Raw genomic sequence first — 16,759 nt, forward strand, 5'->3', positions numbered from 1 at the left:
GGTATTCTGTATTCTGAGTAAGGCAATGTTAAATGATGCATCCAAGCATTCTATCCCATATTATAGTTATGGAAGCTGAAGCAGAAGGCTCAGAAGCGCAAGGTCACAAGTAGAGCCAGAATTGGAACTCAGATCTCTTGGATCCTCGTTCTCGGCTCTTTACACCCTACCCTAATTACCTCTTATTCATTTATTTTTAACATAATTTCTATCTAATGAGAGGCCACTTCTATGTAATGGCTGGTGGAAAGAACATTGGAGCAAGGAATTTTACTCAATATTTTCTTTTGGAAAACCAAACATGCTTTATTTCATTTTTTCACAATTTATTTAAACATCTCACATATACAAAATAGGTACAATTTAACTTTTTCTGCTTGTCCAGGAAACAAAGCTTCTTTGGAACCATGAAAGAGAATGAAAATGGCAAAGAACAGATGCTGAGTCTAAAGAAGAGGTGATCCGCTTACTATTAGTTGGGGATAAGATGGGAAATATGGATGCTAATTCAATTTAGAAAAAAAAACACCACACAATACTACTCAATACAGAGGAGTATTTCTTCTCAAATTCTTCTAGCACCATCGACATTCTTCAAGTGTCTGAAATACTATTAACTAGCACCTTTGCATTATGAACAAAATAAGTACCTCAGTTGATGTCTGTCTAGGCCAGCACCTAATGAGGTGGATCGCACTCACAAGAAAGTGTTTGAGGTAGTTTAAACCTTTGGAAGTTCGGGTTTTAAACTTCCCTCTGTGGAAGATATTCAGAAGCCACAAGTGGTGTGAATGTTCATGGTTTTTATTTATTTTTCAATTTTAATTTTGGTTTTCTTACAAAGGTTGACATTTTCCACAACAGGTGTAAATGTTGAAAAAAATTCCAAATCTTTGGGGGAGGGGGAGAGGAAGAGGGGGTTAATGAAATTGTATTGCACAATGCTCTGGTCAATCTCTTCTCTGTGGCCCACAATTTAAGCAAGGAGATGTGCAGAAGAAATGGGAGAATTCAGCTTTCAGTTAAAAAAGAAGACAAAGAAGAAATGGCAAAGAGAAAGTATTTTTTCAGATTCCTTTTTGATTTTTAATTTAGGTTGAGTTCGTTTATTTGAAACAGACTGGGCCGATGCTCACTTTGAATTCTTGGTCCGTGCCACCGATGTCCAAGGGGGCAATGTCAAGGAAGGGCAGGCGAGATGGCTTGTTTGTTTTGTATTCAATGATTGTCTTTCCCCATTCATTGGTCTTTTTCTGTGAAAAAAAAAGAAAGAAAAGAAAAAAATACATTAAGTAGCTATTTCTATACCTACTGGACATTTGAACCTTAGATTTTGTAAGGACTACTTTTTGGTTTGTTTATGTCATTCTGAACATGGGCATCTCACAACTTGCAGAGGCTCAGCCTTGGAAATATAGCATCAAAGGTGTCTTTATAGTCTGCTTTAAATATGCATATTCCAATTGATATTTCTATAGGTATCATTTTCAGAATTGGTGGGTCTCTGTGTGTATTTGTATCTGAGGAAGTTAGGAGGGTACTCAGTACTGCTACTAGTAAATTTTAAATTTTCCATTATTTGTAGGATTTATGTTGTAGAGAACATGCTTTATATTTCTCCAGTATCATTTTTAGTTCAGGGTGTGTGTGTGTATGTGTGTGTTTGGGGTTGGGTGAGATGCAGTACTGCTATTAGTGAACTTTAATTATTTTGTACTTATAAAACAGTGTGGGGAATACTTTGCATATTGTTACTTTATAAAGGAAAAAAGATCACACCAAGGAGAAAGTAAATGGATACCATACTAACATATAACATAAAATACTTAGAACTATAAATCAAAGCTTAGGGTCTTTAAACCTCAAGAAAATTTTAAATGATCGGTATTTGTTACCATTAAAAAAACCTCCAGTTAAAAACTGAACAACGAAGACATGACAATATCTGATAAGCATTCTTGGAATTTACCAGAGAAGTTTTAGATGGATTTAAATAAATATACTTATGACAAGAGATCAAGTTAGGTGTCTCATTCATCTGTTCACTTAATGGTCTAAGTGGGATGGAGGGAGTCTATCCTGTTTCTCAAATAAATGTTCCACCACTATTTTACTATTACTTACCGAGCAGCCATCTACAAGAACAGTGTAAGTGAATCTGCTGTTGCCCTCAGGAACAAGTTCAACATCATTGGAGCCCTGCAGAATGACAGCCTTATCCAGGCTGCCAGTCTCTTCATCCAGGTATGCAATGCTATTCTTGCAGTGGTAGGTAATGTTTTGGGAGGCATGGTTGGCCAGCAGGCGCATGAAGGCAAGTTGAGTAGCCATTTCCTTGGAGGTCACTCCTTCTACATTATATTCAAACTATAGAAAAAAGATGGGAAGTCCAGTGAAGTGAAGAAAGATTCAAAAACTGACAATAAATTTTTTTAACTTGGTGTGAACAGGAATAATAGACTCAAATGAAAACAGTATTTTAAAAAGAAATTCCATCTCTGAATTCTATCTCTAAAGTATTGGTTACTTTGATGGAGATAAACATCACCAGGCTAAGAAAAGGTCTTCTGAAAATGGCACCTGTTTTGGTTAAGTGTCGATGTGTATGCAGATTTGTTAGAATAAAAGAGTGATAGGACAGACATTCAGACATTTTTCCTTTTTGGTATTTCTGTAATTTTCCCAAGGTAAAGTAGGTAATGTTGGAGAAAAGTTTGCATTAAAAATTCTGGAAAGCTGCTCACGTTCCAAAAATGCATATGCATGGCTGTGGGTTATATGCCGGCCAGTTCACCTTTACACTAAGTGACATTGGCTTGTTTCTTCAATGATTATCAATTAAGTCAAATTTAAATATTAGACTTTGAGTTATAAAAATGTGTCCACTCAATCATCTATCCCTATGCAATCTAATACAGAATTGGAGCTCAAGGATCAGCAGGTTCTTTTAATCAGTCCATTTTGATAATGGAGTCAAACTCATATAATTAAAAAAACAAACAATCCTAGAGAAATAGTATCTAGTAGAGGAAAGAATATTTGTAGGATTGCTCACCTGGCTGCCACCATTGATGGTTTCTCCTAACCAGACATGTTTCTTGGCTGCAGCACTCCTGTACCAGTTCTTGGCTTGAATGTTTTCAGGCTGGGCCTGGATGCAGGTTTCACCAGAAGAGAAATCACAGAATACTTTGATGGCATCCATAGTGCATCCTTGATTAGGGTCAATCCAGTAGTAACCTTTCCAGAAAACAAGATACAACTCATAAACTTCTCATTAAGCAGACAGTTTAGGAAAACTGAGTATGCTTAATCCCATAAGTAACATTTTTGAACACAGTTACATTTGCTATTTCATTATTACTGGGAAAAGAGTGGCTAATTTTTTTAAGACTAGATAGTTTCTTCTCTCTTCTCTTCCAGGCAAAGTCAAATTTGGGTATTTATCATAAAAAATGGCAAAATAATTTCTAAGGTAAAGTTGAGGATAGGTATGAGTTGGGAAAAGAAAATGATGCTTTATTAAGTCCATAATGTATTTTTTGGTCAGATACATCTTTATTGAAAATGTTAGTAGGGATTGATATTAGAAATTTCAATTTGTGAGAAAGGCCAGCCTTGTTGGACATTTTTGACCTACCACTGCTCCACTCTGGGTGGCTGAGTCTCAGGTCACGGCAAGTACGAGCTGGATTCTTCCTGGAGCCTTCAGGAGTAAGAAGGGTCTCAATCTGGTTGTTGAGGGATTTTAGAGTAGCATCTACTTCATAGTCCTTGGGTCTGAGAGAAGGTTGTGAGCGAGGCTGGTCAGCCCTGTAGAAGTCTCCATCAAAATCATAACCACCACCGCTTATGCCAGGAGGGCCAGGAGGTCCAGGAGGTCCAGGAGGACCCTGTGAGGGTAAAATGGGAGCGGAACATCTTTGAATTACATGTTAGAGTAAGAATAATCAATGGCAGCAGGCTTTCGATTGAGTTTCACACAAAAGCGTGTTTGGATAAACAAAAAAGAATCAAGGTCATGTAATAGATAACTTGCTCTCAGGTACACTTATAGGAAAGGGGCTTTTTAAAAAGCCTATTGCCCACAGACAATTCTTCAGCTATCTTTGGAAATCCATGGAGGTGGAGTTCCTCCAGTGTGTTGGTTTAGTTGGAAGAAATGCCTTAGATTGGTGAGATACATTATTTCCCCCAGTTGTACTTACAGCAGGACCTTGGCTACCCTGGGTGCCTCGAACACCAGCAGGTCCGACAGCACCAGGTTGTCCAGAGCGACCATCTTTGCCAACAGGGCCTGTAGGACCAGCAGGACCCTAAGGAACAAGGACATCAATTGCATGTGAGAGAGGGAAATCTGGTAAGGAGCTCACTGCTAATATAATGCTTTATTTCAAAACTGAACTGTCTTTTGAATTCACCTACCCTGGGACCAGCAGGACCCACAGTACCAGGAGAACCTTGATCACCATGCGGACCCTTTAACGAGAGAACAGAAAAAAAATTATGCTTTCTGAACACGTGTCAATGGATACATTAGTTTTTTCTTTCACATTGAATAGAAAACATTAGTTTCAATGGACTCTGGATTGAGAAAATTGAAAATGTAAAGTGGGGCTCTTTTCTCTCATTATGTCTATTATATTCAATTATTTCTTTTTCACAGCTATTTCAACAGTGAAATATTAGTCATCTCTCTAATGATATTTATTTTAAGTGGGGTTGAAGGATATCGTTACCAGGAGGTTTTAATATGTGTATCTTTTTCTCTCCGTTAATTCTTGCCTTTTTCTATTGGTAGGTAATAGCATCATCTCTGAGAAAGATGGAGTTAGCCAGGGAATGGAACAGGGATATGAAGCAGGATATATTAGAACAAAAGCAGTGAAGTATCTGAAGAAGTGAGCTGAAGGTCATTGAGGTCAGCTTATAGGATGGATGACCAACTCGTGCTTACCGCAAGGCCTGGAAGACCTTGTAATCCATTGTGTCCCTTAAGGCCAGGGAGCCCTCTGTGTCCTTTGTCACCAACCTCTCCCTTTTCACCCCGAATGCCTTGAGGACCCTGCAAGGCAAGAAAAGCATAAAGAGAACATTTATTTAGTCATTCATTTATGTAATAATTTAATGACACTCCTCTATAAATGCTGTTCAATCATCTCATTTGCCAGACATACAAATGTTTAGATGAGTTCTTTCCCGGTAGTCTGCCTTAGTTTTAGCTATAGAAAAAGGGCTCCAGTCTTAGAATTATGTAATGCAAATAAGCAGATAAACCTTAATATACACCAAATTATCTGTATCAATTCTCAGTGTGGACTAATTATTTAAAAAATAGGAAATCTAGCCTCTATAGTATATGTTTTCTCTATCTATCTAGCCACTGATATAATGGATGTCAGGATTGATTTTCTTATATATTAATTTGTAAGAAATCTTCACCATGTACGTACACTAGGGCCTCTTGGACCTACAGCACCGACAGGACCGATGGAGCCAGCAGGGCCCTGTGAATTGGGAAAGAAAATCAGAAATTCATTAGCTATTCCCAGAACCTTCTTCCTGGGCCCCAGCCATTTCTAAGAGCAAAGTCAGAAGTGAGGCCCGTGCAAAGCGTGAAGGGACTCGCATTTACAGACTTACAGGTTCACCACGGTTTCCATATTTGCCAGCAGGACCCACGGAGCCTTGAGGACCAGGTGCACCTGCAGCGCCAGTGGGACCGATGTTGCCAGGGTAACCACGCTCTCCCTACCAAAGGTGAAATGAAGCTTAGCGCCAATCTGCCTGTATTCTAATCACTATTAAATTAGAGAAAGATGAAGAAGTGTGCTGACCTTGTGTCCAGGTTGCCCATCACGACCCGGGGGACCATCGCTTCCAGGATTGCCCTGTGAAGACACCATATGAATTAAGTCAGGGCTCAGACTGTTAAAGAATAGGAGCAAGAACTTGCTAAGTTAGATGTCTTTTTAGAGATATTTTAAACATTTGGACCCAAATATAAAATGTGCTGGGTAAAGGCCCATTCTCCAGCCCAAGTAACTTTTCAAATTTTTAATGATAAGAGAGACCATAACATGCCAGTGATATTGTGGAGAAACAGACCATTCAGTTCAGGGACTTGCCACATGAGAACATGAGACTCTCAGTTCTAAGTTTTCAAGGGTTAGACTCACATCACGGCCAGCTTCACCGGGAGCACCATTGACTCCAGGACTGCCCACAGCACCAGGGGGACCACGGGCCCCAGGAGGGCCAGCAATGCCCAGAGGACCAGGTTCACCCTAAAAAGGCAGAGAAGATGAGATGACTTCGCTCTCATTGGATAGCATTCTAACCTCACCCTTCTGAAACAATCCCCCAGGAAATTCTAGTTTAAAGAGAGAAAGAACATAGAAGGGGAACAGGCTGCAATGTGACTGGATGCATAGTGAGCGTCCCCCTGGCCCTCCTTTCTATTCACTTAGAGGGTCAGTTGTGCAATGATGGAGCATTGTTGTGCACAGGGAAGCTTGTTACATCCAACATCCCCGTTGAATGGAATGGATAAAGTTCCTAGAGTTTATAGAGATGAGATGGTTTCTAGTTGTCACAGGTAAGGTTCAGTGGAATGATTCAGAACTTCCAGTTTCATTCTGCAGGATGATGCCAGCATTTCCCATTGCAGGGAAGTCAATGCAATGAAAGCTTATGTCGTTCTCAAGTGTGTAGAAAGAACAAAAATCATCCTGCATAATGTTAAGCTGCTTTATCATTATAGTGTGTGTCTAAGTAAGGTGGTATTAAAGCTTCTTAGATAAATGACATGCGATCTGTATAAAGAAAATGCCATGAATAAAAAATCTTAAGTGGAGTTATTCAGTGATCAATCTGTCATGTTTGAAGTGGCAGCTTTTAAAACCTTTTATTATGTTAATGAGAACCAGAATGATGTCAAGCACTCACCAGAGCACCAGAAATACCAGGCAGACCACGTTCACCTCGAGAGCCAGGGAGACCCAAAATACCAGGAGCGCCAAGAAGACCCTGAGGACCTGGGGTGCCAGGAGGGCCCTAAACAAAAGTGAAAATACTGAGCATTACTACGAAGACCCAAGGTGATAACATAGCTTTGCTTGAAGATTATGTGAATGAGTTGTCCTCAGTTTAAAGAAAGGTTAGTGACCTTCTAACAGTGGGGCACATCTTTCCTTTAGTTGTATCTTGGCAGGTATAGTTTTTTGTACCTGCTTCTTCCTTGAGGTCAATGGTACAACATACTCTGTGTGTGTGTGTGTGTGTGTGTGTGTGTAGTTGAGATTCATAAAGTCTTCAGGGGAGTAGAATAAAGTGTTTATAGATTCTAAGCATTCTAAGCAGGAAAGCAAATTTTGAGCTTGACCTCTAAGGTTTAATAAAGGCACTTTTCACAGCAGCAATAACACCTGACAAGGCATGTTTAAGTATTTTAGTAGCCTACTGAAATGATTAATTTACAGCACAGTGGCCACAAGCATGGGATTCTATTTAAATCTTGGTACCTTAAGTGACCTCAATAGTTTATAGGGCTGATGTAACTGATAAAAGTTGAGTTCCCTTGTTTACTCCCATCCCATCATTCCTATGATGTTCTTTTTGAGCATCTGCTCAAGCCACCGCATCCCCAATCTGCCCTGGACAGGTTGTGTGGTTCAACTGAGCTCTACTTCAGAGCCTGCAATAGGTATCAACAAATATATGCTGCTTGAGGATTTGTAGAGGGGCATTATTATTATCTGGGGTCTGGGTGATGTCCCTGAGCTTTTGTGCTCAAAGCTAGTGCTCTACCATATGAACCACAGCTCCAGTGCTGGCTTTTTTTGTGGTTAATTGGTGATAAGAGTCTCATGGACTTTCCTGCCCAGGCTGGCTTTGAACCATGATCTACAGATCTTAGCTTCCTGAGTAATTAGGATTACAGGTGTGAGCTATTGGTGCTTGAAAAAAGAGGTATTGTTTTTAACTCATCGTCAGATATTAAGAAAAAAGAGTTTGAAATCACTTACAGCAGTACCAGGCTCTCCGGAGGGACCTTTCTCACCAGTAAAGCCAGGGGGACCAGATGCACCTGTTTCTCCAGTTCGGCCAACTGGACCTTGGTCACCACGAGGACCACGAAGCCCTTCTTTACCAGCAGCACCAGGGGGACCAGGAGGGCCAGTAATACCCTGTGAGCAAATATACACTATCATTTACTTTCTACTAATTATTATGGGCCTGGAAATGAGAAGCAGAGGTTGGTTGTAGCTATTAAGATGAAAACTGTGTGATACCACAGAACAATACCCCAGCAATGTTGAGACAGATTTAGATTTAAAAAAAAAAAAACATTCTCATGGAAAAAAAAAACTTCTGTCTTACTTCTGAGATGTGAATAGTTGAGTGAATAGTGAATATGAATTATTGAGTCAGTTTCTATGGCCATTTTCAGTGACAAAAAGCAATGTCATGCTGCTGGCATCTGGCATATTGAACTCAGAACTATGAGGAGACAGAAGAGTTTTAAATGAATGTGACTTTGGGTTTCTTTTTGAACAAAGCCAACATTGACATTTGTTTACAATTGAAGAATCACATATGCTCTCAACTAGGTTTAATTAAATGCCTACAGGGAATGAAGATTTTTTCTGTTATGAACCTCTAAAAGGGTTTCAAGAAATCAACATCTTTGCTACTTTTTTCCCCCTGAAACCTTAACCAGAAGACTTAATCCTTGGTAATTAATTAAATTCTCTTGAGTCCTGACAGGAGAGTCTGAATCAGAATTAAATTAGAGACCAAACCACCTTTAAATTCAGGGACAATTATACCTCAACAACAGAGGCAGAATGGTAGCCATAAAGGGTAATTAGATATAGAAATATCTGATATGTGACTAAAGCCTCTCTCTTTTTTTAAATACACAGACATCATGCCTCTGAAAGGGGACTGGTGCTTGCATGAATTAAAGCCTTTTAATCTGATCTTATAAAATGCAATTTGTGATGATTTTGCCTTCATGATTTAGGAAAAAAATTGATTTTAGACCAAGAAAGTAATAGCAAATAATAGTCAATGTATCACAGAGAGTTTCTTACTAGTTTCCAACCAGACGCTAGATCTTTTAGCTTGAGTAAATGAAAACTTATGGAGTGTTTGACTTACACTGGGTCCAGGGGGACCAGTCCGTCCAGCAGCACCAGGGAAACCAGTCATACCCTGAGAACCAAGCACATTACAATTCCACCATTAAACCAACTCTAAAGATCTGCACACAACAGAAACTTCTTTGACAAATCTTCTCAAGACTAACATGGACTAAAGAATAAGTAGCATGCAGCCTCCGGTTGGTATTATTTAACCAGAACCATGGTAGTCCCTTCTCCACATGTCTTCCTTCTCAGCAACTGCATTAAGGTTTTGATAGACTTTTTTTTAAGGATGTTTATAAGATTAATATAAGGTACAATGGCACTTATGCTTATTTAAGTATACACAAGAATGTATACACTTAAGTATAAGTAACCATCTTAACTACCAGTCTGGGTGCTAGGGACATAGACACTATCTATAGAGGAAGCTACAAAAATGACCTAGAGCATTAAGGCCCTTCCTACTGAGCAGAAAAATCAGTGGAGTTCACTCCAGGAGATCTCTGGGTCTTTAGAGAGTTAGTCTGATAGTACTGGATGCAAAGGCAAGACTTGGCCAGGCTGAAGAAGGACATACACAAAAGTATATAGGGCACTAAGAAAAGATTGTATTTACTTCAGAATTAAACTGCCTGGGGTTGACTTTGGGTATATTATCTCAGTCAAGGTGGTAATAGCATACACTGGGCTAATGTGCAGTTAGGACTAAGTTACTATCCAAGTAGCTGACCTTGGATACAAGATTAGAACTGCTCTATTAAAATGAACTCGAATCTCAGGACTCTCTTCCCTGTTGTTCAAATTTACCAAAAATCTCAAAACTTTCAGACTGTCCCTAAAACATTCTAAAGAAAAGTGATGAGTCCACTGTAAATACTCACAGGGGGACCTCCATCACCACGACCTCCAACAGGGCCAGGGGGACCATTTGGACCCTAAATGCAAATAAAAAGATAAGAGTTAAATCTCTCTCTCTTTCTCCTACCTTCTCCCCCACACTCATGCACACACACACACACACACACACACAAGATCTTATAAATGTTATTCTTCTTAGTCAAGATAATTATTCTCATATCTATTAGAAGAACATTCAGAAATGAAAAATTGATTATGTCATATAAAACAAATGTTCTACTTCAACATAATCACCCTATGGGTATTCAAGAACAAAAATAAGATAACATCTACAAAACTCTTAGACACTGTGAAGTAAATTGTTAATTAAAAATAATCCGTGTATAGTTCCTGGAATACAGTGGGCACTAACTGATATGTGTGAAAGTATATAATCTAGAGGAATGTACAAACACTGTGTTAAACAACACAGAATTCACTTACAGATGGGCCAGCAGCTCCGACGGGACCGGAGGGACCAACAACACCATTTTCACCCTTAGGTCCTTTGGTTCCCCTCTCTCCTTTAGCACCAGGTTGACCAGCAGCACCCTGTTGGAGAGGAACAGTTAATAGCTCTGATAGTCTGACTCACTCTGCTCTCCAACTTGGGATATCTACAGATGAAACTTCATTATGTGATACTCACAGCAGGACCAGCGAATCCATTGGGACCAGCAGGACCAACCTCACCGCGTTCACCCTATGGAGGAAAAGGGATTTAAGATGTCTTAGCAAATCTTAGGTTCATAAATGTCTATGGGTTTTGAGACCTGAGTGTCAAAATGACAGATTTCTACTTACAGGGCTACCTCGAGGACCAGCAGGGCCAGCAGGACCAGCAGCACCAGCTTCACCCTGTAACGGGACCGAAGATGTGTTTGTTAATGTGCTTTCCACAGGTGTTCCAGGAATGGAAGGGACAGAGAACATTAGGAAACAGTGGGCTATTGTCAGAGTTAGCAGTTGTCCTGGAAGAGATAACTAATGGACATCTCAGAGGAAAATGAAGTGGATTCTTCCTCTTCATATTGTTGTATTCATTTTAAGAGTTTAAGTGGTATTGGCTGTACAGTTACAGACCACTATAAGTCAGTACCCACCATACCAGAAGAAGGACAGTTTAATTTTTAGATGGACATAGGACTGATCTATTAGCTGCAATCTTTGCAATACAATAAATAAGGCATGTTTTAAATGGTCTGTTTGATGTGAAATAGGCATGCTATGTATTTTATTGATTTCCTTAAATAATTGAAAGCTTTGAGGAGGCTTAGTGCATTAGGATATTGTTAATGGGCAACAGGGAAAGTCTTTAAAACAAATGACAGGGATTATGTATAGATCAGATTGCTAGCACATTTATAAGATGGGAAAGAGAACTTTAAACACATAGCATTTGTTTCCTGCTGCCCTACCACAGGATTTTAAATATGTGGCTGTTCTACCAAGCTGTAGAAATGAATTGCTGGAGCTCTTGGGGACTAGCATGGGCAGGAAAGGTTTAGTCAGTGCTATCAGTTCAAGACAGATACATGAAAATGAATACTCACTCGGTCACCTGTAGCTCCAGCAGGACCAGGGGCACCTACAGCACCAGGAGCACCCTAATGTCAACAAGGAAACATGTTTTATTAATAACTCTCCACTCCATCAAAAGTGAACTTGTCATTCTCTCCTGTTGAGTGTGTACAGTGACTGAATACTTATATTACACATGTTAGTTGATCACTAAGAAAGCTCCTGATACATTTCTGTTCCAGTTGTTAAAGAGACAATAATATTAAGACCTATCTTAAAATTAGTTGGAGGACAAAAACACTCCAGTAATAAAGGTTGTAAAAATGTGTAAGGCATGGGCAGGCTGGAGATTAGGGAGAGTTGAACTCTTGTAGAAGTCTCTGGAAAACAGCAAATGAGTAGTGCTATTTGGGATCCTTAGAATTGGGTGATTCAAGAAAAAGACTACTAGGAATCAGCTACAGGGAGAGGTGAAAAGAACTCAACTAGATTGGCCTAGAAATACCTCTGGGTAATTATACCTAGATAATATATTTTTGTCATTGCCTTGGCATTAAGGCTGCTCTTAGACAGAATCCCTAAGGCACATATGTGAATAGCTGTAACACCTTGTTAGGGGTTCTGGCTTTTATTTTTTAAGATAAATATTATTTCTTGAAGCAGTCTTACCACTTAAAAACAATCATTAAATGTTATTTATTAAACCTTGAGCTTTGGGTCTGCAATTTGTAACTGGAATACTTAAAACTATGGGAGGTAGTAAATTCAGGTTGTGATTTTCAAAGGGATATGCCTAATTGAATTTTTCTGTTGGAACATGTAAAATAATATTATTAATGATCCAGAAAGGAATGGAACACTATTTCACTAAACTTGAATTCCTTTCTTCCCTGCTTCCTTTTTCCCCCCAATGGTTCTATTCTGGAAACTTTCTCAATTGAAATGAAGGAAAATGTTAAACAAAGATCTAAGTACAAAGTAAAAATTTACTCACACGAGCACCATCTCTGCCAGGGGTACCTATTTCACCTCTGAGACCAGTTTCGCCCTGAAAGTATAAAGCAAGAGCAACATTTTTGGCACCAAGTTTTAAAATCAGACTTTGTTGGAGGTGATTTTTTTTTCTTTTCAGAGGATGTTATGATGCTGTTAGTTATTTAAGACTGAGGAACTTTCAATCCTACAGGGTGTTGAATGAAGGAGAAATAAGAGCAAAGTCCTCTCTAGAATATCACTGAACCTTTTTTTTTCTGCTTCCGATACACCCTTCTGATACATAATCAAGCAAGGTACAAATTCATGTGGACAGAATTGTGAGGCAACATCACAACGGGCTGCGGTGCCTGATCACTTTTATGGCATAACTAATGCAGCAGCACGCTTGACAGCTGTTCAATATAGCTTCTTCCCATTAATTAGGGCAGAATGAGGCATTATTGTTAGTGGCATTAAAATGAGCCTCATGTATTACTCAACACCATCTGTTTGTATGAAATTCCATGGTAGCAAGAAATTTTGCCAGATTAGTGAGTTCAGAAGTGTGTAGGTGTTTAGTGGCAGAGGGAAACGTGATAGATAGATGTCAAAATGCTACCAGACTACCTGCCAAGAATTGTAAAAAAAACAAAACAAAAAAAAACAAAACACCCTCCCCCCAAAAAAACCCCACAAACATTGTTCAGCCTTAATTGCTTGAGATCACCAATGGTGTGCATGGTCTCTAATACGGACGGGGTACCTTTTCTCCTTTGCCTCCAGGTATCCCCGCAGCACCCCTCTCTCCTGGGAGTCCACCAGGACCAGATGCACCAGCATTGCCAGGAGCACCAACTGCACCGGCTTCACCCTTGAAACAAATACATGTGAAATCAATTATTTCAGTAGCAAAAGAAGAAAGTGGAGATTCAGCCTCTTGGATTTCCAATTTAAACATTTAATAGCATTCTTGCTTGCTTAGTGACACAAAAGAGGGCCATTGAGAAGAGAAAGAATATAACAAGGAGATACTATTAATGACAGGATGACTAAAGCAAAGAGGGTTGTGGGAGTGGGTGGCTGTGATTCTTCTTTGACCTGTTCCCAATCCTCTTAAGGGAGGAAGATGTGGAAAGAGGAGAGATTAGGTTAATGGGAAGTTGAGCTTGAAAAGTGTTTGCCCACAATCGCCTTTATTGGATAAGTCTCTTAGCCCAGGCAAGAAACATGGAACAAAACCTTGTCAACTGGGGAAATGTTTGTGTTTTAGTATACTTAAGAATGGAGACTATAGCTTCCATTTTTATATAAACCTTACAGTTCTATGTACTTAAAACCTGTCTATTGGCCCCTGCAATGAATAGATCCCTCAGAAAACACCATCTAACACCACTATATTTCCTTTCTCATTTCTTCTCTCCCTCTTATCTTGTTTCAATTTTTTCTCTTTTATACCATTCCACATACTAAAATTGCTTCTTGTGACTACTCTTCACATTCTTGTCCTGGAAGGTATGAATCAGAAGTAATATGATTTGCCTTCTTTTATTGTGGTTCAAGTAATCCATTTTCAGACATGGATAATTCCATATCTTAAAATTGAAACCACAGATTCTCTGGTGGAACAACATAGAAGTTTTAAGACCTGTTGTGAAAGTGAATTTAGTGCCCAGTTAATTTTCATTACTCTATATGGTGGGATGTGAAAAGGTAGAAGCTGCTTCTCTAAAAATAATGGTCAAATAAAAAGGATGGTTCTAGAGCCAAATGAAGGTTTAAATGATGTAATGAGAAAAGAGGCAAAACGGACACTAATTACTAATTCATTATTGTTTGTAGAACACTCTCCTCCTTGCCACTACACTTTTTCTCTTTTGAAATAGTTCAGGTACCCTGGAGTCAGCAGTAAATTGCTATGTGTTGATTTGAGGATCATTACAGAATTGGAAATAAATGAAATCTGAAGACATTTTTTTTCTATTGTAAAGGATTTAGTTGTTCTAGGACACAGGGGTCATGCAGCTAATCCACAAAACAGAAAGTTACCTTGTTTCCATCAGGTCCTGGGGGTCCAGAAGGACCACGGCTTCCAATAGGACCAGAAGGACCAGCAGCACCACTTTCTCCTGGGGGACCACGTTCCCCCTGTAAAGAAGAAATGACAAGTTGCTTTTAGAGACACTGTTTTATGCCCTGTGGCCCATGTTTGTTTATATCATTAGCCCTGATTCTTTCACATTTTCAGCAAATTAAAATCTCCTTTGTAATTTATCCACTGATGAAATGAAGAGAGGGGGAAGAGATAGAAAATGCCTGTTGTCTCAGTTCAAAGTTCTGGGGCTATAATACCAAAATGTGCTGCTTCTAGGGCATAATTATTTAGAAATAGGTTACTTTTTTAAAAAATCCTCTTTGCTGTAATAGTTCTACAGGTAAAAATAAATGTCAGTTATGCATTCTAGTTAAAGGAAAAGATTGTGGTGCTTTAGATTATGTGTCAGGTATAGATAGGTAAGATTATATTCTTTTATCTCTACCACCTTTTAAATAGTGCACTGATACAACACTTATAATATTCAACTGGGGCCTTACAAGTTAATCCATTTACCTCCAAATTTGCTCTAAATATAGGTAGAACATGACACTCTCTGGCCCAGAATATTTGTCAGAAGATCCACATTGCAACTCTATCAAAGGACCTCTCAATAGCTGTGGTTCCATGGTACTACGGTTTATGAAATGAGTTTTGGTCTTCCTATCTAGTAATACAATGTGATACATTAACTGCAATCCTTAAATCATCCCACGTATGCTATTATACATAGACAAAAATCATTTTATTTGTGTATTTTATTTATGTATTCAGACATGGATAATTCCATCTATTTTAAAGTTGAAACCACAGATTCTATGGTGGAGCAACACAGAAGTTATAAGATACGTTGTGAAGGTGAATTTAGTGCTCAGTTAATTTTCATTACTCTATGTGGTGGGATGTGAAGAGGGTAAAAGTTGATTCTCTAAAAATAATGACCAAATATATAGAATGGTTCTAGAGTCAAACCAAGGTTTAAACAATGTAATAAGAACTCGACTCATGAGTTCAGCTTTAGACTTTGTGCATCAACATGCGTTGCAAAAAGTTGACTTCAAATTCTAAGATAGTATTATTTTCCCTTGGTTCAAGCTGAGCAGTGACTCACCTATATAATACTTGTTTGTGTAAGTCACTGCTATAATACATATATTAATTCACTTATACTTCTTGTACGTGTAGTTATTGCATAAGAAATATGAGCAATTAAACCAAAAAGCTTATTATTTATTTAGGTATCTAGTATTGCCTACAGATCAGATCCGATTGCAGGAGAGGGCTAGGATCTTATTGTAAGGATAGGCATCAGTAACTTCATTACTCCTTTTAAAAACAGATTGCCAGAACTTTATGAAAACCAAGTAGCACTTACTCTTGGACCAGCAGGACCAGGGAGACCAAATTCACCAGGAAGACCCTAGGCAAAACACAAAAGTAAATAAAGCATGGAATATATTGTGTGATCTCTAAATTTGTTTGTAATCATGATATTTAAAGGGTTCCGAAAGAACTATATAAACCTACAGGGGCACTACCTACAGAAATGCTTAAAGATACAGAACTTTCAGTTGTCTAGGGAAGGCATAAAAAGAGAATTCCATTGATATCAAAGATGGTCCTGTGCTAGAACTTGGTATCAGCAAATGTACATTTTTCAATTTTGCAGCAGTATCTTTGAAAAATGACAAAGCAGACTATTGCCTTTGATAATACGATAAATAGTAATGAACAAATTCAGACATTGCCTGTTTTTAGTTATATAACAGACTGCCTTCTTAACAGAAATTATCATATTCTTCTGTATATTAGCTAGTTAATTGTATACCCAAGTGTATCTCTTTTATTACTGACCAGCTGTCTCCTTAATGTGCCCCAGTGTTGACAAAGGAGACCAGGCCACAGAATGGAACTAAATGGAGGCACATTCATCACAATTACAGAGAAAATGACTCAGAACTCATGCTCTGATTGTGGAGAACAGTGTTACGTCTGAATGCCAAGATAAACATTAAAAGCAATTTTTCAGAGTCTGGTTTGATGGAAAATCAGTGCATTTATGTTTTTGCTGTGGAGAAGGAAATAATCTGTATTTTAATATTACTGAGAACAAAACAAAAAG

General features: G+C 38.6%; 1 protein-coding gene across 1 annotated transcript in view; it reads right to left on the minus strand.

Annotated features, from left to right (window-relative positions):
- Positions 1-285: 285 nt before the first annotated feature.
- Positions 286-16,759, minus strand: part of Col1a2 (collagen, type I, alpha 2) — a 36,333-nt gene continuing 19,859 nt past the window's right edge. The window contains exons 30-52 of the mRNA XM_013026059.1: positions 16,013-16,057; positions 14,592-14,690; positions 13,309-13,416; positions 12,565-12,618; positions 11,603-11,656; positions 10,854-10,907; positions 10,699-10,752; positions 10,494-10,601; positions 10,034-10,087; positions 9,166-9,219; positions 8,028-8,189; positions 6,949-7,056; positions 6,180-6,287; positions 5,838-5,891; positions 5,644-5,751; positions 5,454-5,507; positions 4,958-5,065; positions 4,426-4,479; positions 4,209-4,316; positions 3,641-3,893; positions 3,056-3,240; positions 2,125-2,367; positions 286-1,253 (exon numbers count right to left, since the gene is read on the minus strand). Coding sequence (XP_012881513.1) covers positions 1,107-1,253; positions 2,125-2,367; positions 3,056-3,240; positions 3,641-3,893; positions 4,209-4,316; positions 4,426-4,479; positions 4,958-5,065; positions 5,454-5,507; positions 5,644-5,751; positions 5,838-5,891; positions 6,180-6,287; positions 6,949-7,056; positions 8,028-8,189; positions 9,166-9,219; positions 10,034-10,087; positions 10,494-10,601; positions 10,699-10,752; positions 10,854-10,907; positions 11,603-11,656; positions 12,565-12,618; positions 13,309-13,416; positions 14,592-14,690; positions 16,013-16,057 — 2,376 coding nt within the window. The 3' untranslated portion in view covers positions 286-1,106. The remainder of the gene's footprint in view (positions 1,254-2,124; positions 2,368-3,055; positions 3,241-3,640; positions 3,894-4,208; positions 4,317-4,425; positions 4,480-4,957; positions 5,066-5,453; positions 5,508-5,643; positions 5,752-5,837; positions 5,892-6,179; positions 6,288-6,948; positions 7,057-8,027; positions 8,190-9,165; positions 9,220-10,033; positions 10,088-10,493; positions 10,602-10,698; positions 10,753-10,853; positions 10,908-11,602; positions 11,657-12,564; positions 12,619-13,308; positions 13,417-14,591; positions 14,691-16,012; positions 16,058-16,759) is intronic.

Source organism: Dipodomys ordii, unplaced genomic scaffold (assembly GCF_000151885.1).
Source record: "Dipodomys ordii isolate 6190 unplaced genomic scaffold, Dord_2.0 Scaffold90, whole genome shotgun sequence".
Classification (NCBI taxonomy): Eukaryota; Metazoa; Chordata; class Mammalia; order Rodentia; family Heteromyidae; genus Dipodomys; species Dipodomys ordii.